General features: G+C 43.5%; 1 protein-coding gene across 2 annotated transcripts in view; it reads right to left on the reverse strand.

Annotated features, from left to right (window-relative positions):
* FSTL4 (follistatin like 4) overlaps positions 1 to 24,327 on the reverse strand; it is a 685,476-nt gene that overhangs the window by 399,690 nt on the left and 261,459 nt on the right. For both annotated transcript variants that reach the window (XM_038772898.1, XM_038772897.1), the window contains exon 4: positions 16,587 to 16,835. In XM_038772898.1, coding sequence (XP_038628826.1) covers positions 16,587 to 16,835 — 249 coding nt within the window. The remainder of the gene's footprint in view (positions 1 to 16,586; positions 16,836 to 24,327) is intronic.

A 24,327-nucleotide genomic window follows, 5' to 3' on the forward strand; every position in this document is an offset into this window, starting at 1 on the left:
TGGAGGGCTGAGCCAGAGGAAATGGCCTTGCATTGCAGCCGGGAAAGATTCGATTAGATAGAAAGGTGATCTTTCTGGCAGCAGCAATTGATAATATTTGCTTGGGCAACTGAAGAATGTTTCAAGGTCATGGATCTTCCACTCCAAGGAACCCAATCTGCAGATTATAATCTTCTGGAGAGCAGGGGCTATGTATCTATTATACTCTCCCAAGTGGTTAGTAGAATGCTCTGTAAATAGTATGTTCTTAAAAACTAGTACTGATGGATCGATTTTTCTCAGAAGGTTAAGGTTCAGTCCTGCTGGGAAGGACTGAGCTAGGCTAGAGATGGTTATCTTTTCAGTTTCATGAGTCAATCAGTGGGATTTATTGAGCTCTTATTGTGTGCAGAGCACTGTACTACAGACTTGGGAGAGTACAGTTCATTACATTGGATAGGCACATTCTCCCTGCCCACAAGGAGCTCATGGTCTAAAGGAGCTCACTAATATGAAAAGTCTCTCAAATTTTCATATCTTAACCCTCTCATTTCCAGTCAACAGTATTTTTGAGTGTTGTATGCAGAGCACTGTACTAAGCACTTGGGAGCGTACAATACAACAGAGTTGTACATTCTCTGCCCATAAGGAGCTTACAGGAAAGACAACTAGGCAGAGAGGCTTAGATCATGCCTTGATCATTCATCTGATGATTTGGTACACGCTTCTTTGGATGCCAACTCTCTCAAATGATTATGAAAGGGAGCTTTCCTAATGAGTTTAGAATACCTGCCCATCTCAGACTGTAAGCCCTATTAGGGACGGGGTCCATGACTAATTCCTTCTGCATATTCTCTCCCAGACCTTACTACATTGCTCTGCACAGAGTAAGTGCTTAATACTACCACTACTGCCCAGACAAACCATCTCTTGGTAAACTTGGAGCCCTTGTTGAATCAATCAATCAGTGGCATTTATTAAGGGCTTGCTGTATGCATAACACTGTACTAAGTGCTTGGGAGAGTACAACAGAGTTGGTAGACACACTCCCTATCATTCACTTATTCAATTGTATACATTGAGTTCTTACTGTGAGCAAAGTACTGTACTAAGCCCTTGGGAAAGTACAGTATAACACACACATTCCTGTCCACATCAAGTTCACAGTCTAGAGAAAAGCTTACAAGAAAGCTTACAGTCTAAAACTTGCAGCAAGCTAAAAGTGTCCTATATGGCTTTTATAGCTCCACTTCCTTTCTACAACTCACATAAATATTACTGATGGTCTTCTTGATTCAAGTTCCTAGTTTTCCTTTGACAACAGTGTGCATTCAACCCCCTCAGTTAGATTGGAAATTATTCGAGGAGAGGAATCACATCTCTTCCTTCAATCTTACGTTCCCATGTACCCAGTACAAGGCTCTGCACTCAGTGAGCATCCAATGCAAGACTCTCTGCACCCAGTGAGCATCGAGTGCAGGGTTCTAATCCCGGCTCTGCCACGTGTCTGCTGTGTGAACTTGGGCAAATCACCTCAGTTAGCTCATCTGTAAAATGGGGATTAAGACTGTGAGCCCCATGTGGGACAACATGATTACCTTGTATCTACCCCAGCACTTAGAACAGTGCTTGGCACATAGAAAGCGCTTAACAAATACTATTATTATTATTCTGCACCCAGTAAGCATCCGGTGCAGGGTTCTGCACCCAGTGAGCATCCAGTAAAACCCATCGAACCCTCCTCCTGGTCTTCCCTGCCTAACACCAGCCTCATTGCTAGCCCAATCAGAGCTGATGGTCTGCTACTTCCCAAGGTGGATGCCAACACAAGTGCTTCATTCAACTCCATGGTTGAATCTGTCTGCTCAGGTGTACTACAGCTCAACACACTGTATGGGGAAATATTTGTCTATCCTGATGTACTTTACTGAGAAGCAATAGTGGAAAGAACACGGTCCTGGGAGTCAGAGAACCTAGGTTCTAATTCAGGGTCTGTCACTTGTCTGCTGTGTGACCGTGAGCAAGTCATTTAACTTCTCTTTGCTTCAGTCTCTTCATCTGTGTAATGGGGACTCAATGCCTGCTCTTTCTCCTAATTGGACTGTAGGCCCCAAGTGGGATGGTGACCATGTCTGACCTGATTAACTTGTATCTACCCAAGAATAGAGAAGCAGCATGGCTTAGTGGAAAGAGCATGGGCTTCAGAGTCAGAGGACGTGGGCTCTAATCCCAGCTCCACCACACGACTGCTGTGTGACCCTGGGCAAGTCACTTCACTTCTCTGTGCCTCAGTTACCTCATCTGTAAAATGGGGATTAAGACTGTGAGCCCCACGTGGGACAACCTGATTACCTTGTATCTACCCCAGCACTTAGAACAGTGCTCGGCACATAGTAAGAGCTTGACAAATACCAACATTATTATTATTATTATTAACAGTGCTTGACACATAGTAAGCACTTAAAAATTCCCTAATAGTAATGATGATACATTTGCCACTCTCTCCCTGGATCACTGACCAAACCTGTTTGACAGACTTCTTTCAAGGTTTGTTCCTGCTGCAATAATGGTAATGGAAGAACCGATAATAAGGTTACAGATTATGCCATAAAATGGGACACTCTGGAGGAAATACATCCAACGAGTCGCTACGAATTGGAAATGCCTGGATGGCACTTGATAATAATAATAATCCTACTGCAATACCCTACAGTAGCTGTACTTGTCCTGCAGCAGCTCGAGCTGAGACTGCCACTGCTTCCCCCGGCTGAAAATCATACCTTTGGAGAAAGCAAATGGACAAAGTCTATGTTTGCCTTTTTGGAGTTCTTAACTGTCTGTTCTTGCGTCTACCAACTCTTTTTTTAAATGATGTTGCTTAAGTGCTTTCTATGGCTCAAGCAGAGTTCTAAGTGCTGGGTAGGTAGAAATTAATCAGGTTGGGAGTAGTCCCTTGTCCCACTTGAGGGTCACGGTCTAAGTAAGAAGGAGAACAGGTAGTTAATTTCCATTTTGCAGATGTGAAAACTGAGGCCCGGGGAAGTGAAGTGACTTGCCCGAGGTCACACAGCAGGCAAGCACTTAGTACAGTGCTCTGGACACAGTAAGCGCAGGAAGGCAGGAAGGAAGGAATGGAGTTGGGATTATACCCCAGGAACTCTGACTCCCAGGCCCAGGCTTTTTCCATTAGCTCATACTGCCTCTCAAATCTATTGTTTTGTGTTCTCCCAAGGACTTGGTACAGTGTTCTGCACACAATAAATGCTCAACAAATACCACGTGGCACAGTGGATAGAACATGGGTCTGGGAGTCAGAAGGCCATGGGTTCTAATCTCAGCTCCACCACTTGTCTGCTGTGTGTCCTTGGGCAAGTCACCTCACTTCACTGGGGTTCAGTTACCATATCTGTAAAATGGGAGTTGGGACTATGAGCCCCACGTGGAACAGGGACTGTAACCAACCCGATTTGCTTTTATCCATCCCAGTGCTTAGTACAGTGCCTGGCACATATTAAGTGCTTTACAAATATCATAATAATAATGATAATAATATTAATAATTAGGGCTGCTAACCTCAAGCACCACCCAGCAATTCTGATTCCCAGATCAAATGTGAATGGGATCACTTTCAAAAAATAAAGCTTCCTAGATAATACCCTCCTTCCCTGCTCCTCTGCTGTGAGGGTAGAACATTTTCAGGGAGCAAAAACAACTGAGAATGTTTGGTCCACAGTTGACTATGTTTATCGCTTAGATAGCTGAGGATTTTGCCTGAATGCAGGGATTCAATAACTAGAACCATTCAGCTTTTGCTATATGGGAATTTTATTCTGCATTGAAGCGAAAAAAGGGAAAGGACTCAAAGATACCTCATGTCAGACCCGCTTTGCTCAAATAATTAAACAAGCCCCTCAGGTTGATCACAGGAAGCCGAGGCATAGTCCCCGCTGCCTGAGATCAACCTACCCCAGGCGGATCACCGTGCCCTACCAGGTTTCCATCATGCTCCGGGAAACCAACTTACCCTCGGCAAAGAGTTGCCAGTTAACTTGATTCTGTTCACAAGCTTCTTGAAAGAGAATGTGATTCATCTGAACAGAGTACTGTTCAAAAGCAGCCCCTTGGACTTGGGTATGTGGCTAGACACCACATTAAAAGAAGCCTCGGACCCCAAAGGGAAGTTTGCCATCAATCTTCGACTTCGCTCCTTGCGTTCGCTTATTATATTTTAGGAAGGAGTGGTAGAAATGGTATTTATTGAGCACAAGCTGAGTGAGTGGCACTGTTTTAAGTGCTTCAGAAGAAAGACCAAAAGAATGAGATACATTGCCTGCCCAGAAGATTCAAGGGCAGAAATTGTCTCCTTTTTTTGATTGTGCTCATCTAAGTACCCAGGATAGTGCTCTGCACAGAGATGATGTTGAGTAAATTTATCGTATTATTTGCTGAGGGCTTACTATGTGCCAAGCACCATTCTAAAGGCTAGGATAGCTACTAGATAACCAGATAAGATGCTTCTCTTGTCCCACATGGGGCTCATAGAAAGGGAGGAAAAACAGGTATTCAATCCCCATTTTAAAGATGAGGATACTTAGGTGCAGAAAAGTTAACTAATGTGCCTGAGGTCACACACAGCAGGCAACTGGCAAAGCTGGACCTCTGACACCTCGGCCCGTACTCTTTCCACTAGGTCTGCTAATGAATGAGTGAAATGGAGCTGTCCCCACAACTCTGGGTAGCATAATTCAGCCTGGCAAACCCTTGGGAGTGGATCAATCAAGACTATTCATGAAGCATCCACTGTATGCAGAATGCTATACTAAACATTTGGGAGAGAATAAGAGATAAATAATAATAATTAATAATAACAACAATTATTATTATGGTACTTGTTAAGTGCCTACTATGTGCCAAGCACTGTTCTAAGCACTGGGGTAGATACAAGTTAATCAGGTTGGTCACAGTCTCTGTCCCACTTAGGGTTCACTCTCTTAATCCCCACTTTACAGATGAGGTAACTGAGGCCCAGAGAAGTTAAGCACCTTGCCCAAGGTCACACAGCAGATATCTGATGAAGCTAGGATTAGAACCCAGGTCCTTCTGACTCTTAGGCCCGGGCTCTATCCACTAAGCGACCCTGCTTCAACTCATCCCATCCAGCAAGAAGTGTATGGTCTACTAGGTGAGGTACATAAAAAACAATTTGAAAAGAGAAGAGAAAGGAAAAATTAACGCATAAGGGATTAAGTAACTGGGCATTGACCACCCACCTTGTGGAAACATTATCTAACTTCACCTTCACTAACACTGTTCTCTCCTGGTTCTTCTCCTACCTCTCTCTGACTGCCCTTCCTCAGACTCTTTCACAGGTTCCTCCCAAACCACCCACTCTCTAGCTGTAGGAGTGCCTCAAGGCTCAGTTCTAGGTCCCCATTCTCCATCTACACCCATTCCCTTGGAGAACTCATTCGATCCCCTGGCTTCAACTACCATCTTTAAATGGATCATTCACAGATTTACCTATCCAGCCCCTGACCTATCTCCTTCTCCTCTTTACTGTAAGCTCCTTGTGGGAAGGAAATATGTCTACCAACTCTGTTGTACTGCACTCTCCCAAGTGCTTAGAACAGAGCTCTGCACACGTTAAGCACTCAATAAATGCCATGTATTGATTGACTGACCTATATAAATAGAAACCAGAGATTTTATCATCACCAATAACATTTATTGGTCATTTACTATGCACAGGCATTGTACTAAGTGCTTGGGAGAGTACATAAAAGCAGAGTTGATAGACACATTCCCTGACCACAGCAAGCTTAGTCTAGAGGGGGGAAACAGATATTGATATGAATGATTTATAATATATATATTTTTAAAGATATGAACCCAAGTCCTGTGGGGTTGAGGGTAGGGTGAATACCAAGTACCCAGAGATCACAGATCCAAGTGCATAGATGATGCAGAAGGGAGAGGAGAGCCAGGGAAAAGAGGGCTTAATCAGGGAAGACCTCTTGGAGGAGATGTGACTTTAATAATCTTTTGGGGCTGGAGAGGAGAGTGGTGGTCTGGTGTATGCGGAGACAGAGGGAGTCCCAGGCTAAGGGGAGGATGTGGGAAGGGGTTGGTGGCAAGACAGATGAGTAAGCTGCCACTAGAGGATCAAAGTGTGCTGACTGGGCTTTAGTGGGAGATCAAAAATAATAATAATGATGGGATTTATTAAGCGCTTACTATGTGCAAAGCACTGTTCTAAGCGCTGGGGAGGTTACAAGGCGATCAGGTTGTCCCACAGAGGGCTTGCAGTCAATCCCCATTTTACAGATGAGGTAACTGAGGCACAGAGAAGTGAAGTGACTTGCCCAAAGTCACACAGCTGACAATTGGCGGAGCTGTGTGCTCATGTGTGTGCTCATGAGACAATGTGTATCTCATTGTCAAATGGTCAATGAGATAAGCAAAGATGGAGTGAGCTGACTAAATGCTTTAGAGCCAATGGTAAAGAGTTTCTTTGCTATGCAGAGGTGGATGGATAACCACTGGAGGTTCTTGAGGATGGGGAGACATGGATTGCATGTTTTTTTAGAAAAATGATCCATGCAGCAGAGTGAGGTCTGGGCTGGAGTTGGGAGAGCCAGGGGGGACATCAGCAAGGAAGTAGGATAGAATAAGTGCTTTGATCAGCATAGCAGAGTTTGGAAGAAGAGGAAAGGGTGGATTTTAGCAATGTTGTGAAGAAAGAACTGACAGAATCTGGTGACAGACTGAACAAATGGGTTGAAGAAGACAGATGAGTAGAGGAGAACATCAAGACTTTGTGTCTCTCAACCTCTCAATCTGCCATGATCCACAATTGTGGCACAAGAGTTGAATAACTGGAAATGATATATTTACCCTCAAGCACCATGCTCTTAGTACCTTGATTAGATTCATATCTCAGGAAAAGAGTGTTATATCATTTATAATAGACACATTGACAGGATAAGAAACTCCCATCACTTCATTTTTTTAAGCAGGTGAGAGGAGAATGGTAGTCTTCGAAGCACTAATGTGTTTTTATGAGCATAATATCTGTCTACCAACTCTGCTGTATTGTACTCTCTCAAGCGCTTAGTTCAGTGGTCTGCAAACCAAAATCAATAAATACCATTGACAGTTTATTCAAGGTGGATATTTCTGAAGTCATTAATTTATTACAAACGCTAAAAGGCAGAGATGCATTGAGTTTGAAGGAAGACTTGTCAGTAGAGCAGGTGAACCTTGGCATATAATAATAATAATTACGATGATAATAATAATTACTGTATTTGTTAAGCACTTACTATGTGCCAGGCATTGTACTAAGATAAAGCGCTTAGTACAGTGCTCTGCACTCAGTAAATGCACAATAAATACGATTGAATGAAAAAATATACTCACACAGTTCCCAGGACCTCCACATTTAAGGCTCTATCTACAGAACTGACTGTTTTGAAATATTCCACATTACTGGGTCAAAATGTTTGTTGCCCATTCTGTCTCTCTTGTCAAATGGTCAAGAAACAAAGAAAAGTTGCTCCCACGAGCTCTCAGCCCCTTCCAACCCCATCAAGAAAAGCACCATGGTAACCACCGCCCTCCCTCTCACCAACGAGGGATTCCGTTCCCAGAATCTTCCCACAGGCTCTTGGACTCCTCCATCGCTGCCAAGACTCTGAGACTCTTTTGCCTATTCGTTTGTGTTGTGTTTCAATGTTTCCTCACTCCTCATGTGTCTGTCTCCAATCCCTTATCCTCCCAAACTTTTAGATTGTGAGCCCTATGAGGGACAGAGACTGGGTTTAATTGTCACCAGTCTATTTTCTTCCAGCGATGAGTACAGTGCTCTGTGCACAGTGAGTGCTTAATACTGTTACTACACAGAGATGTGAAATGACTTGCCCAAGGTCACAAAGCAGACAGGCGGCAGAGATGGGATTAGAACCTAGATCCTTCTAACTCCCAGGTCCGGGCTCTTTCCACTAGACCATGCTGCTTCTCAATGCACTATGTGCATGGTCACCCAGCAGAGATTAGACACGAGGACTGTCCCACAAGAGTCCTCTTATTTGGAAGAATTTCTTCAAGATTAGAATACTGAACAAGAGGCCAGCAGCTCCTACCACCTTTTGGCAGGTATTTAAATCACTTTCACTGGATGAGTGGAAATACATGATATGGTGAGAAAGAATAGTTATTCCAAGACCTCTGAATGGTTTTATCAATGATATTAAGAAAAGTAGATCCAGAGAAGCACTGAGAGATGCATCTTTTGAGCATGGAGACCTATTTGATTCTCCATTTGGCAATAGGATTGCAGCTTTTCATTATTTAAAAGCACTCCTGCATTTCAAACTGGAAGAAAAAAATCATCCCTCTAGAATTGTCATGGCTTTTTCTTTTTTAAATTTTCATTATTAAAATAAAGCTAGTGATAATGTGGTTTTCATTTTGTCAATTTCATAAGCACGAGAAAAACAGGAGGAAAAAAAGTATTAGCTCTTTAAAATAAGGTAGCATCTCCTTTCTACATCACCATCCCCCACAATATCCGTGATATACATTGACTGTAGTACCCTTTTTTTTAGCTTAGGCCACTCACCTCTGCTCCCTACACGTTAAATTTCATACAGGTTATGACATTCTGTTTGGCACTCACATTCCATCTTATGACCATGGCTCCTTCAGGGGGGAAACTGGAAGACTGGAGACTTCATCTAAAAGGCTAACCTTTATATTTATCCTGCATTGTGTGGTTTGAAGTCCACAGCTTTTTAATCTTCAAGGGAGTTAAAGAGATGAAAAATCTCAGCGTGACTTTGAAAATTAAGGTTTTATAGCCCATTTGTTCAAATACCTTCATATATATATACACACACATATATAATAAATGTAAATGTATATTATATATACATACATTTAAAGATGTCTGTAAGCAGGGAGGCTATTTGATCAGTCTTATACTGGATTTCTTGTTTCCAGCTGGTCTTTCAGCTGTCCAGAATAGGACTCCTTCCAACCTGGCTTCTGCCACTGAGCCTTCACTCAGAGACTATGTGTCCCTATCCCTAGTCCCTCTGAAGGACCATGGGGTGGTGGGGGTTCATTCCAAAAGAATCACATACACTTGGGTAGCCTCAGGTGTGTATGACATCATGAAGGTAACTCTATCTGCCCAACATAACGATCGTGGTGCCACACGAAGCACCTTGCCTCCTCCCCACATGGTGACTCCAGCTGGAAGTTCCAGCCCCCATTTCCAGATGCTTCATGGTACTCATCTATCAGGCAAGTCCCTTCTGGATAGCAAGCAAGGACTTTTAGAATGAGGTGACCAGAATTCAGGGAATTTTAGGTAAGGGCTGGGGTGGAGCTGAGGGGGAAGAAGGACAAAGAGGGGGGAGAAGTAAGTGGGGAGAAGAAAAGGTGGAAGGGAGATGGGAGAGTGATGGAGGGGAAAGGGAAATTAAGGCAGAATTGGCAACAGCCTACTGCTCCACGGCGTTACTGCACCACATTGGCACTTCGCTGTGGTCACTTTGGCTAGAAATGGGTCTTGTACTTCCAATTCTTGCTTGCACATTGCAATGTATTGCACCCCTGCCTGCCTACTCACTCCCAAAGCAGGAGCAAACCTGGTAGAGAAGAGAGAGTGTGAGTGACATTGCAATCCATCCATCACTGGTATTTATTGAGCCCTTACTGTGTGCAGAGCACTGTACTAAGCACACAGACCACTCATATGATCATCAAGTCCATCACACAGGTTATCAGTCCTAAAGTCTCTGTTTTTGGATCGAGACATCCTTTATTTTCAACAGGATTCCATCATCTACCTCAGTTCTTAGTCCAGTCCCAGGCACATAGAACAGACTTAGTACAATCCATAACTACCAGGTTCTTACAATCAAATGGGAGAAACATTGCATCAGTTACCATAGGAATGTGGATTTCAGTTGGGAGCTACAGTTGGACTCAAAGGAAAACACAATGGATGGATTACCTATTTTGGGGATCTATTTCCAGTTTGTTCCCTATTGATTTAAGTGAGGGATGGTAATATGTGCTTTGGTTTTGGGTTCAGGAACTAGCTCAATTATTTAAAAAAAAATGGGAGGATGGATTCAGTGCCCTTCACTGTCTTCATGTTTTCATGAGATTTTGGCAATTTTAACTGAAAGATGCTTTTCCATCTTAACTAGGAGGCCGTATTTAAAAACTCTTCAAGGAAGATTTCCACATCTTTACTTTCTCCTTTTAAGTTTTGATTTCCTAGAAAGAGCAAATATAATTTTTCCATCTAAGAGGATAAAAGCTCCACACGGTTTGAGCTGGATGAAAACACGTCTAGCTCTTGCTTGCTTTTTGTTTGCTCTTCTGTCCCTATCAGGCCTTGAGGAAATATTGAGATTTTTCTATTAAAATCTGAGAATAAGTCATCATCTCTCCTTTTAAAGTCAGACAGGAACAGAAAAAGTAAGCTACATGATTTCCAAACTTTCATTTACATGAACTGAAAAAGCTATCATCTGAAGAGGCTGAAAAGGCTATCATCCTATTAAATGAAACCCTCTTGGACACAATTTTCAAATAAAAAATAATAATAATAATTATGGTATTTATTAAGTGCTGACTATGTGCCGAACACAGTTGTAAGCACTGCAGTAGATACAAGGTAATCAGGTTATCCCTCGTGAGGCTCACAGTTTAATCCCCATTTGACAGATGAGGTAACTGAGGCACAGAGAAGCTAAGTGGCTTGCCCAAGGTCACACAGAAGACAAGTGGCAGAGGCGGGATTAGAACCCACGTCCCCTGACTCCCACGCCCATGCTCTTTCCATTGAGCCATGTTGCTTCTCTAAATTCATAGATGAGGATGCTGGAGCCAGAACTAAATATCTAACTGTCACCTGTGCAGAGGAAACAGGAGGCAGTGTTGCTTTCACCATTACTTTTACACATATGGCCCTAGAAAAGACACCCTTAGAAATAATGATAATGAAAATAATTATTATTACTGTGGTATTCACTAAGTGCTTACTATGTGCCAAGCACTCTACTAAGTACTGAAGTATGGTCTAAGCATACTGGACAACAGTCCCTGTCCCACATGGGGTTCACAGTCTAAGAGGGAGAATGAGAGCAACCTCCATCGGTTGCCCATCCACCCCCACATCAAACAGAAACTCCTTAATAAGAATAATTATGGTATTTGGTAAGTGCTTACTATGTGACAGGCACTATTCTAAGCACTAGGGTAGATACAAGTACATTGCGGTGGACACAGTCCCAATCCCACGTTGGGCTCACAGTCTCAATCCTCATTTTACAGACGAGGTAACTGAGGCATGGAGAAGTGAAGTGACTTGTCCAAGGTCACACAACAGACAAGTGGCGGAGCAAGAATTAGAACTCATGACCTTCTGACTCCCAGGCCCGTGCTCTATCCACTATGCCATGCTGCTTCTCCCTATACCACGTTGCTTCTCACTATGCCATGTTGCTTCTCCCATCGGCTTCAAAGCACTCAACCACCTTGCTCCCTCCTACTTCACCTTGCTACTCTCCTACAACAACCCAGCCCGCACACTTCACTCCTCTAATGCCAACCTACTCATTGTTTCTCCATCTGGTCTATTTTGCCGCCGACTTCTCACCCATGTCCTGCCTCTGGCCTGGAATGCCCTCCCTCTTCAAATTCAACAATTACTCTCCCCTCCTTCAGTAAGGCACATCTCCTCCAAAAGGCCTTCCCTGACTGAGCCTTGCTTTCTCTTCTCCCACTTCCTTCTGCTCCTCCTTAAATTTTCTCCATTTATTCCTCCTCCCTCCCAGCCCCACAGCACTTATGTACATATCTGTAATTTCATTTATTTATATTAATGTGTTTCCCCATCTAGACTGTAAGCTCATTTTGGGCAGTCTGTTATAGTTTTATACTGTATTCTCCCAAGTGCTTATTACAGTGCTCTGCGCACAGTAAGCACTCAATAAATCAATTGACTGACTGAGAAAGGTTCTTTTATCCCCATTTTACAGATGAGGTAACTCAAACACAGAGAAGTGAAGTGACCTGCCCCAGGCCATGCAGCCGCAAAGTGGTGGAAGCCAGGATTAGAATCCAGGTCCTCTGACTCCCAGGCCCGTGCTCTATCCACTATACTACACTGCTGCATTCCACATCCTGACCACTGTGGCATAAAGGAGGGATGATGGGACAAATGTGGTAGTCCCCATTCCCCCAAAGGTATCATATGGGCTTTGCACCATGAGCATTTTCATTTTTTAATCATATTTGTTAAATATTTACTATGTGCCAGTCACTGTAGTAAGCTCTGGGGTAGGGATGAGATCATCAGGTTGAACAGAGTCCCTGTCCCACATGGGGCTCACAGTCTAAGTCAGAGGCAGGAGCATTTAATTCCTCCTTTACGGATGAGGTAACTGAGGCACAGGGAAGTTAAGGGACTTGTCCTGGGGCAGAGCAGACAAGCAGTGGAGTCATTCATTCCTGCATTCCTTCAGTGCGTACAAAGCACCCTACTAAGTGCTTGGGAGAGTACAGTATGACAACAGACAATTCCTGACGACAATGAGAGTTGAGATTGCATAATTAAAAAAGGAGCCACATGCAAAGTTGACCCCTTCTCTCCTTATCGTGCTACCATTTATCGCATCCCATCTTACTGGCCCCATGTCCCTCTTGAAACACTACCTATGGATTTGACACCTTACTTGAATAGGCACAAGCTCAGAGGCCATTTGCCTTGCAACTGAACTGGATGAGGTGATGCCTTTTAGAAAAGGAACAGTTCCTAGGATAAAATCATCACCAGAGACCGACATCAAGGATTTTACAAGAACATGTTAAGAAAAGAAAAGCAGGGCTTGATACTGGCAGATGTCAGAATTTTCTTAGGGAAGACACGAAAACAATATTACAGAAATCAGATCTCATTGTTTTTAAAGGCTAGATGTTGGTCCTCTCCTGTTCTTACAAAGGGCTTGTTTCCTGTAGGTAGTCCCCAGCCTTGGTCTCTCAAAGTGATGCACCTGGGGTGTGGGGTGGGGCTGTGTGGCATGGGTAGCCAGTTGAAGGGAGGCTGGGACCTCTCTGACTTGGAATGCATACTTCTAGGAGCCCTGGGGACTGAGGTAGAGTGGGGGCTCCTGGGGTTTATACAAAATCATTTAATTGAGAGCATTTGCTGAGCCCTACACTATGCAGAGCACCTGCTAAACACTTGGGAGGGAACATTAGGATAAGCACACAGGATCTGGGCCCCCAAGCTTATGGTCTAGCAGGGGGGAGACAATCAATCAATCAATCGTATTTATTGAGCGCTTACTGTGTGCAGAGCACTGTACTAAGCGCTTGGGAAGTACAAGTTGGCAACATATAGAGACAGTCCCTGACAATAAATGGGCTTGGAAAAGAATCTGATGGAAAAGGAGAAATCTTGTTGGGTGGAAATCATGGGAAAACAACCTAGAAAGTTGGAAGAGCTGGGAGGGAGAAGAGTGGCAATCTTTGTTGTTTAACATGTCAGTGCAGTCAGCAGAACAAAGAATAGAAGAAGGACCCATAGATCCTTGAGGTGGCTCATGGGTAGAAGGGATGTCCTTAAGTCCAAAGGGTAGTCTGCAGCTTATTCAAGGAGAATAGAGGAGACGTCATGGAGGAAAAGGTGAATGGGAGAAGAGCGAGGAATGAGAACACACTGCAGTTATCAGTCAAAAAGGCGTATTGTGTAGGTGTTGAGAAAAGGAGGAGGGATGGCCAGTGTGACTGTCCCAAGCCCTGTAGAAAAGGGAGCCAGGGTTTAGGGATTTCCCAAATTAAGAAGTTACCCTCTGCTGCTGACCTGACAACACTCCTCTCTAACCTTCCCCTAGTCCCTGCACAGCCACCTTCCTTCGAGTGAAAATACACCGGCACGGCCCAATGCTAGCAAGCGTAGGGTCGCTCTCTTGCAGCAAAAGCTCAATATGGAAAGAAACACAATGAAGCAAATGAGGAAAAGTTGCCAGGTGCTACAGTCATGACATACAGTAACACAAGGGAAGGTCTTCCCACATGCCTAATCTGGCTGTGATTATGGATCCTATACTGACCTATTCAACCACTCACTCATGCACTCACTGGTGACCTTACCATCAGTGGTGACTTTGAATATGAAGGACAACTATATTTAATAATAATAATGATAATAATAATAATGGTATTTGTTAAGCGCTTACTACGTGCTAAGCACTGTTCTAAGCACTGAGGTAGATATAAAATAATCTGGTTGTCCCACGTGGGGCTCACAATCTTAATCCCCATTTTACAGATGAAGTAACTGAGGCTCAGAGAAGTTAAGTGACTTGTCCAAAGTCACACAGCTGATAAGTGGCAGAGACGGGATTAGAACCCACAACCTCTGAGTCCCAAACCCAGGCTCTTTCTACTAAGCCACGCCCTTATGTTTGTGTGGGTGGGTGTGTATACACACAAAAATGACATTCACATACCCAGAGATGTAATAATAATAATTGTGGTATTCGTTAAGTGCTTACTCTGTGCCCAGCACTGTACTAAGCACTGAACTGGGTGGATACAAGCAAATCAGGTTGGTGACAGTCCCTGTCCCACAGTGGGCTCACAGTCTTAATCCCCATTTTGCAGATGAGCCACCAGAGAAGTGACTTGCCCAGGGTCACACAGCAGACCCATGTGGCAGAGCCAGGATAAGAACCCATGATCTTATGACTCCCATGTCTGTGCTCTTTCAACTATGCAACGCGTCCAATTGCTTAATATAGTCCTCTGCACACAGTAAATACCATTGATTAACAGATTGATTGATTACATATATATAAACTAGTGCTGAAAAAAACACAGGGAGGTAAGTGGGGGCAGAAGCATGGCCACTATAACCCACTTGCCCAGTTCCCTTCCCCCATTCATTCCTACCCTTCCCATCACATTCCTCTCCTGGCCCAGATTTGGAGTTAAATATCATTAACAACTAAAACCATCCACATATACAAACATCTATTATTGTGTGGCAGAAGATGAGAAAGAACAGGAACACGTGAGTTCAGTGACATAAGGGAACAGCCAAAAAGGAAAGATGGATTGTATAATAACACTTTCTGAACCACCTAACTTCAGGGCACAGGGAGTAAAACTCTTGGACTTGAATGCAACCAACTCTTTATCTCTCTCTCCCTAGCAAACCCTTCCACTTCACCCCTTGTCTTTCCCCCCAAATGAGAAATGTTGCTCGAATAACTGATACTGGTGGTTAAGCAGGACGCATTCCCTGAAGTAAAAAGAGAGATTTTTGTAGTGTTGTGATGGGGTTTTTTGGATACTAAGGCCTGCTGAATGGATCAGTCTATAACATTAAACGTGACCGGTAAACCTTGGGTATCTCAACAGCTGTATCAATACTCTTGGTTCCTGTAGAATAGCCATTTGCTTTTCCATGTTGCTAGCCTTCATAATATACATTTTCCCTTCTTTTCTCCCTATTTCTTCAATGTATGTTATTTTCCCTGAATTACCTAAGTGCTACTCCAATAAGCACAATTATGAAAACTTCCAAGATTGCTCTCATTTATGGACAAAGGGAAATTTGCAAATACCTAGACTTCCAAAACACAAAGTCACAGTATTAGACAGAAGAGAGCTGTGAAGGGTCATGTTACTAATAACATATCAGCTGCAAATGGAACCGCAAAATGTTTACGCTGAAAAGTATTCAAACTGGTAACTGCGAAATCCAGAAAATTCAGTATTTCTCTCTCTCCAGAGAGAATAGCTGGCCTATATCGTTTGCTTTTGCATGGCTCTGAGCACATGCATGGGTTAATTCCCTTTCTGAATCCACCTATGCAAACCCTTTCAGCTGTGTTCCAAAACGCTCAACTCTCTATTGCTTCTTTGCCGAAGAAACAAATCTGTGGTTATGAGCTAGAGTTGCAATTTGGATGGGTCTCCAAAAGAGTGGAGATTCTGAGTCTTGGAAATAATGGGCCATTTGAAACCCACCAACAAGAATGCTGATGGACTGATTTCACAGCAGTAATCTTGGGGTAGAGGGGCCTTCTGTCTTTCAGTTTACAGATGGTCATTATGTTCCCCAAATTTCAATTCGATGAGAATCCTCACTAAATTGATTTGGTTGGCTGTGGAGCTGAGGAAGTGAGCTTCCTTCCTCTAAATTCAAACTTATGACTCTTTTCTACAAATAATCCCTGGATTCATCCTTCCATTCCCAGATGAAGGCAACCTTATTCCATTTTAGATTTTGAGAACTCACTCCAGACATTACCATGGCCTTTCTGAAAGGCATACCTATCTGACTGCCAGATCATGGTTTGGATTACAGGACATTTCTGAATTTAAACTCTGAACCAACCATTGTGTTAACTTCTACAGACTCGTGTTCTTTTGCGAGAATAAGCCCTTCCTCCCTGTCAACAGCCCTAGAAAGGGAGTGAAGCATGCCGAGCTCTTGGTCAAAATCATATTAAGACAATCTATCAAAACATCCCTACTTCATTGGCCCAATAAGGACCTAGAAAATTACCTCCTACCTCGGAAAAAGCAGTCCTTGCTGTGGATAATGTAGATTTTCTTCCTCTGCAGACAGGAGGCCCGATGGAGTTCACAATGATTTTCATAAAATTTGCCATCAGATCCACACACGGGCATGTAACTGGGCTTGCAATCGTCCAGACATCTGCACTCGGGCTGCTGAGTCACTTTATTTACGGCACATTTACTCCCACGGCTACAATATTTCTTCTCACAAGAGGCATGAAGTCCATCTTGACCATAGGGGACTGAAAAAAGCACAGAAAAGTTTCATGATTAATGACCACTTTTTGCAATCAGCTGCTAAACGGCACACTGGCGCTGCAATAGACCAATTAAAATAAGGCTGGGATCTTGCTGAGCAACTGAATTCCTGGGTACTTGGATGTGAAATTCTTTTGAAGGGGGGGGGGGGGGAGGGAGAGAGCGCACATGTCTTTCAGATTAGCATTTTACAGATGAGGAAACTGAGGCACCAAGAGGTTTATTGACTTGTCTGGGGTCACAGTGGAGGCAAGTGGCAGTCAGGATTAGAACCCAGATCCGCTGACTCCCAGGCTTGTGCTCTTTCCATTAGGCTGGTTTCCAGGGCAGTAGCCTTGGTTAGCACTGTGATCTTTAGCACCCATGTGAAGTAGGTAGGTTCAGAATTTCTATAGGGCCTGTCCATCACATAGGACACCCTAGGGGGTTCTTTGATCAGAAACCTTCACCACAGATGGCATCACCCCACCAGGCACTCCCTTAATTCTGACCGTTTCACCCACCTGGTGTCAGAGTTTGGCCGGGTGGAAATTGCACCCTGACTCTCAAATATTTGCTTGGTAGGAATATGGTCAAATACATCTGTGATTTTAAAAACACCAAATCCAAACCTCAAATTCCCAAACCACTTACCTGTTTCTTGTGCTTGGAGATCAAATAAACTAACAAGCCTGGAAGACAAATCCTCCAGGAGGGTGTCTCCCCAGGACACCTCCATGGTGGGAACTAGTAACTTCAGCAGAGAGAGCAGGCAGTCTGCAGCATGGCCTAGTGGGATAGAGCCTGGGCTTGGGAGTCAGAAAGACCTGAGTTCTAATCCCAGCTCTGCCACTTGTCTGTTGTGGGACCTTGGGCAAGACTCTTATTTGTTTGGGTCTCAGTTTCCTTGTGTGCAAAATGGGGATCGACTATGAGCCCCATGTGAGACAAGAAATGTGTCCAACTTGATTAGCTTCTATCTACCCCAGCGCTTAGTAAAGTGCCTGGCATATAGTAATTGCTTAAAAAATACCTTTAAAAAATTAGTTCTCTCCCTCCTACCTTACTTCACTGATCTGTTACTACAATGCAGCCCACACACTTCGCTCCTCTAATGCCAGTCTACTCACTGTGCCTTGATCTCATCCATCTCTACGTCCCCTACACCCTCCCTCTCCCTTCTTACGTGACAGACCACTACTCTCCCCACATTCAAAGCCTTCCTTCACTAACTCCTCATTTCCCCTACTCACTGTCTTCCACACTGCCTAAGCACTATAATCTGTACCTTTTGAGCACTTGATATTCATACCAACCTCAGCCCAACAGCACTTATGTACATATTTGTAATTTATTTTAATAACTGTCTCCCCTTTATATTGTAAGCTCCTTATGGGCAGGGAATGTGTTTACTAACTCTGTTGTCCTGTACTCTCCCAAGTATTTAGCACATTGCTCTGAGCCCAATAAGTGCTTAAGAAGTACTGTTGATTGATCGATTGGCCATGTATTCTGTAGAAATGACCTCTAGACTTTAAGCTCATCCTCTAGACTGCAAGCTTCTTGTGTTCTGCGAAAATGTCTACCAACCCTGTTGTATTGTACTCTCCCATGTGCTTATTAGAGTGCCCTGAACCCAGTAAGCACTCTAGAGAGATGCAGCGTAGCTCAGTGGAAAGAGCATGGGCTTGGGAGTCAGAGGTCATGGGTTCTAATCCTGGATCCCCCACATGTCTGCTGTGTCACCTTGGGCAACTCACTTAACTTCTCTGAGCCTCAGTTACCTCATCTGTAAAATGGGGATTAAGACTGTGAGCCCCACGTGGGACAACGTGGTATCCTCCCCAGTGCTTAGAAAGTGCTTTGCACATAGGAAGTGCTTAACAAATGTCATCATCATCATCACTCAATAAATACCATTGATTGATTGATGTGACCCAAACTGAAGATACACTTTTCAGACAGAGTACTTTGAGTTCTTAGGGACTCAAACAACCAATCCATGGTATTTATTGAGCTCTTTCAGAACAGTGTAGTAAGTGCTTGCGAGGGTACAATACAGTAGAGTTGGTAGACATAATATCAGAGCCATTGCCCCTTCCTAGAGGGGGAGAATGAAAATGACGGTCAGTTATGGGAAGTTTGGGCGGGCTATGATTAATCTCCTTGAGGACAGGAATCACTCTGACTGACTCTACTCTATTACACTCTCCCAAGCACTTGCTACAGTGCTCTGCACAAAGTGCTTAAAAAAATACCACTGATGTATTGAGCATTTTTTCTGGTCAAAACTAGGTACTAAGCTCTCTGGAGAGTTAGTAGATATTAGCCCTGTCCTCAAGGACCTTGCAATCTTGCAGGGAAAAGAGACCCAAATTACAGTTAGGGCAAAAAATATATCTCTAAGAGCTACAGAGCTGGGGAGAAGTGGCTGAGTATCTAAATATTCAGGGAACGTGGAAATCCTGAAGATAAAAATAATAATGATGGCATTTATTAAGTGCTTACTATGTGCAAAGCACTGTTCTAAGCACAGAAGATGCAGCAGGCAGAGACGTAGGGTGGCGAGGTGAGAGATTAATCAGAGTAGGCCTTCTGGAGGAGTTGCAATATTATAAAGGCTTTGAAGATGGAGAGAGCAGTGGTTTGCTCATTTTGGAGGAGAAGGGAATTTCAGGCAAAAAAAAAAGGACAGCATTCTCTTATGAAAACGGTCGACATTTCCCATTTTAGAAATGTTGGCCATTCTTCCCTTGGGCCAATTTGGCTAAAAAAAAATGATTAAAAGTGTGTTCAGGTATTTAAAGGAAGTTGCCAAAAGTTTCATTTCTTCCCTTCTCCCCTATACTTCAGAGGTGCTCTTTTTTCACCTAAGGATCTGGGAAATTAATGAGGCACATCAGAAGTGCAAACCGTTCCTTCCCTCAGGAGCCATACCCCATGAATGAGCCACCTTGGCTGTAAGAAGGAAACATCTGCCACTTTCTCCCCTCACTATCTTGAAAAGTTGCCTTATTTCATTTCTAGCAGGTGACACGTAGCCAGCGACTCCTACATACAGTAGCAATGAGCATTCAAGAGAGTCAGGCTCCCTGCTGAAGAGGATAATGCAACTTACATGACAATTTATTCCAGAAAGGCTATCGCTAACTAAGCAACCAAATAAAGAGCAATAACTAGCATTACACTCAATTATGGGAGTTTTGCAAAATTGGAAGATTACTGTGCAGTGTTAATTACGGTAAGTATGTAGTTGAGAGTTGCAAAAGGAGGCTGAGAAAGAAATAATTAACGCTCAAATGTAGATTTCATTACTATAGCAATCCGGGGGCAAATTTTAATTAAATCATCTGATGCTGCCATTCCCAATGTCTCTGTAATACTCAGAAATTCAAACTATTTGCAAGGAACAACCAGGGCTTCTGGCCTCATTCCTCCAAGGAGTTAAAATACACAAGTGAAAGGTTATAATATGCAAATGAGCCCTGTTTTCCTTGTTCTTGGCTAAGCCTTTGTTTTTATCATTATAAATTTGAAAGGAAAAGAATCAGTTATTGGAGGATTAGCTACTTGACTCGATAACTCATTAAAATTCCTCCAACCTTGGCAGACAAAAAATATTGACTTTTCCTTGAATCATAATAAACTAGAAGGTCAAAGTATCTCTGAGCTCTGTAAAAAAGTACAGTTCCTAAGAGGGCTATCTGGCTATCCTTTATCTGCTTTACTAATTGTTCTGAATGCCACTACAAAATATCTATTGCAATGCAAATACCGTCACCTCTGCATCACTTTTCTGTCAAGGTCATCTGAAACTGAGGTGTCCCCAACACATCTGGAGAATAAAGGAAGTCGTGTTTGAGTGGGAAAATTGTTCTTGAACAATATTTATAGCATCTCAAGGCTTTGACATGTTATTATGGCAGCTCTGTCTGGGTACTAGAGAACGGAATAAATTTGAAAACACCAGAGGCTATTGAAAGTATTATAATTCTAAAAATGCTGCTTGTTAACTCCTCTTTTCCCAAAGACCTTAGAACATTGCTGAGAAAACCCCGGGGCAGCTATCTCTACCTAATACACAATGGGGACAGAGGACATTACTACCCACATAATCAATCAATAGTATTTATTCAGCACATACTGTATGCAGGGAACTGTACTAAGCCCTTGGAAGAGAAAAGCATCACAGTGCTCTATACTAGAAACTTGGGATGTACAAATTAAAGAAGTGACATGTTTGCTGCCCTAAAGGAGCTTACATTCTAATGGGAGAGACAAACAAATACTTAAAACTAGCTTGATGAAGATAAGCACTTGAGTTCAAGTATATACAAAAGTCCTAAGGAGCTGATAAATAAATAAGTGCCTGCACTCAGGACATCTGTAGTTGAATGTCAGCTGACACCTCACATTTAATATGCCCAAAATATAACATCTTTCACCCAAACCCTGCCCGCCTTCTTTCTCTCCCATAACTCTAGGCAATACCACTATCTTTCCATCTTTCCCTATTTATAAAGCCCATAACCTTGGTGCGATCCTTGTCTCAAACCTCTCATTCAATCTATATATTCAATCAGTCACCAAATCTAGTTTGTTCTACCTTCATAACATCCCTAGAATCTGCCCCTTCCTCTCCATCCAAACTCCTACCATTTTATTCTCAGGCCTGACTGCTACCGCACTGATGCCAATACCCGTCACACCTCGCCTCATCTACTGCATCAACTTCCTCACTGACCTCCCACTCTCCTGTCTCTCTTCACTCCAGTCCATACTTCACTCTGCTGCCTGGATCATTTTTCTAAAAAGTCATTTTGCACATCTCCCCATCCTGCAAAGAACCCCAATGGTTGCACCTCCATCTCTGCATCAGACAGAGGCACCTTACCAGGGTCCCCTCCTGCCATATCCACCTCACCACGGGCTTTAAAGCACTCACTCACCTTGACCCCTCCTACCTTACCTAGCTGCTCTCTTACTACAACCCACCCTGTACACTTCACCCCCTAATGCCAACCTACTCACTGTACCGCAATCTCATCTATTTCACAACTGACTTTCCTCTCACATCCTGCCTCTGGCCTGGAATGTCCTCCCTCTTCATATAAAACAGACAGTTACTCTCCCCAACTTCAAAGCCTATCAAAGGTATATCTATTCCAAGAGGCCTTCCATAACTTCCTTTCCCACTCCCTTCTCAGTCACTCTTGCACGTATATTTGCTACCTTTATTCACCCTTCTTCAGCTCCCTCACCCTTCACTCACGTACATATCCATAATTGGTTTACATTAATGTGTCTCCCCCTCTAGACAGTAAACTCACTGTGGTCAGGGAACATGTCCACCAACACTGTTACATTTTACTCTCCCAAGTGCTTAGTACAGTGTTATGCACACAGTAAGCATTCAATAGATGACTGATTAAAACATTCAATCAGCTCTCGCCCTATATAACCTCACTCATTTCCCAGAGCAACCCAGCCCACATATTCTGCTTCTCTGAAGTCAACCTACTTACTCTCATCTCTCCCGCCACTGAACCCTAGCTCACAATGTCTCTCTGGCATGGAACGCTCTCCCTCTTCATACCAGACAGACCACCATTTTTCCTCTCTTCAAAATCCTATCTCCTACTACAATCATATCCTCCCTTAGAAGCCTTCCCTAGCGCACTTCTTGTTTTCCCATCCTGTTCACCCTGCCTTCTGTGTCGCCTAAATATTTGTGTCTATACCACTTTAGCAATTTAATACTAACCCCATCCTCACAGCACTTATGTGCCTACCCTCCCACTCTGTTGCTCCCCTTAGCTGCAATGTATTTCAATATCTTTCTTCCCCCACAGCTGTTTAAGGTCAGGGATCAGATCTACCAACTCTATTGTACTGTACTCCCCCAAGTGTTTAGTACAGTGCTCTTCATTCACTCATTCATTCATTCAATCGTATTTATTGAGCGCTTACTTTGTGCTGAGCACTGTACTAAGCACTTGGGAAGTAATAAACTCTACTGATCGTGGCTCTGCCACCTGTCTGTTATGTGGCCTTGGACGAGTCAGCTTCACTCCTCTGTACCTCAGTTATCTTATCTGTAAAATGGGGATTAAGACTGGGAGCCCCATGCAGGACAGGGACTGTGTCCAATTGATTTCCTTGTATCCACCCCTGTGCTTAGTACAGTGCCCTGTGCATAGTAAGCACTTAACGAATACTACAATTATTATCGCTATTATTTTTGACTAAGTGCTAAAGTTGGCTTATATGGCTCAAGGTGCTGGGAAATCATTTGGAAAAAGCTTGTTTGGAAAATGTGGGCTTTTTGGGCACTGAATGAGGGGAGAGCTGTGGTCTATCTGTTGTGAGGAGGGAGGCAGTTACACACTGGGAAAAAGGGTAAGCAAGGAAACAGAGGTGGGAGAGGTGAGTGTAAGGTACAGTAGATGTTGACATGGGCAGGATGAATTCAGCAGGCTGGGAAAAAAGAGAGCAGATAGGTAAGGTAGGGCCGGTTTTGAGGAGTTTGTGTCTGACAAAGAGAGACACAGGGAGTCAGTAGACAGCTTTGAGGAAAGGACAGACGTGGGTCGGGCAATTGTTCAGGAAGAAGATTTGGTCGGCAGTGTGTGGTATAAAGTAGGGAGAAGCTGGAGGCAGGGAGACTAGGGAGGAGGTTAATAGAGTAGCCTAGCTATGGCAATACCACAGCTTGTGGCTGGTAGCAGTTTAGGTGGAGGAGATGGTGACGGTCTGAGAGATGTTCAATAGGAAGACCATCATTTTTCCTCAGGACCACACCCCAATCCTCTATTATTATAGTGTATTATGATATTTTTAAGAGTTTACCATGTGTCAAGCACCTCTACCCAATAAATCCCTCTGCCTCATCAAGGACTCCGACTCTTAAAGAAGACTTTCTGTTACCTAGCTCCATGCCCCCCATGCTCCTTGAGTTCCCAAGGGAAGTGCCTAGTACAATGCTTCATACACAGAAAGCGTCCAACAAATATGATTGAATGAATAACATGGCATAGTGAATACAGCATGGGCCTGGGCATCAGAAGGTCATGGGTTCTAATTCCGGCTCCACCACTTGTCTGATGTGTGGTCTTGGGCAAGTCACTTCACTTCTCAGTGCCTCAGTTCCCTTGTCTGTAAAATGGGGATTAAGACTGTGAGCCCCATGAGGGACAGAGACTGTGTCCAACACGATTTCCTGTATCTACCCCAGCACTTAGTACAGTGCCTGGCACAGAGTAAGGACTTAATACCACAATTATTGTTATTATTAAATGTCACAGCCCACTTCCAGGAACCAGATAAAGGAAAACCAACCCATTCCCCCAACTCCTTTTTGCACATTCCAGCTTCTAGCAGATATTCATCTGGCAGTCACTTCCTCTGCTCTGCTTGTCACCGGTTCTTCTCTCTGAGGGACAGGAAGCACTGGAGAGGGAACAGAGATGGAGGAGGGCCATACTGCTAGCAAAAATC

This window comes from Tachyglossus aculeatus, chromosome X1 (assembly GCF_015852505.1).
Source record: "Tachyglossus aculeatus isolate mTacAcu1 chromosome X1, mTacAcu1.pri, whole genome shotgun sequence".
Taxonomy (NCBI): domain Eukaryota; kingdom Metazoa; phylum Chordata; class Mammalia; order Monotremata; family Tachyglossidae; genus Tachyglossus; species Tachyglossus aculeatus.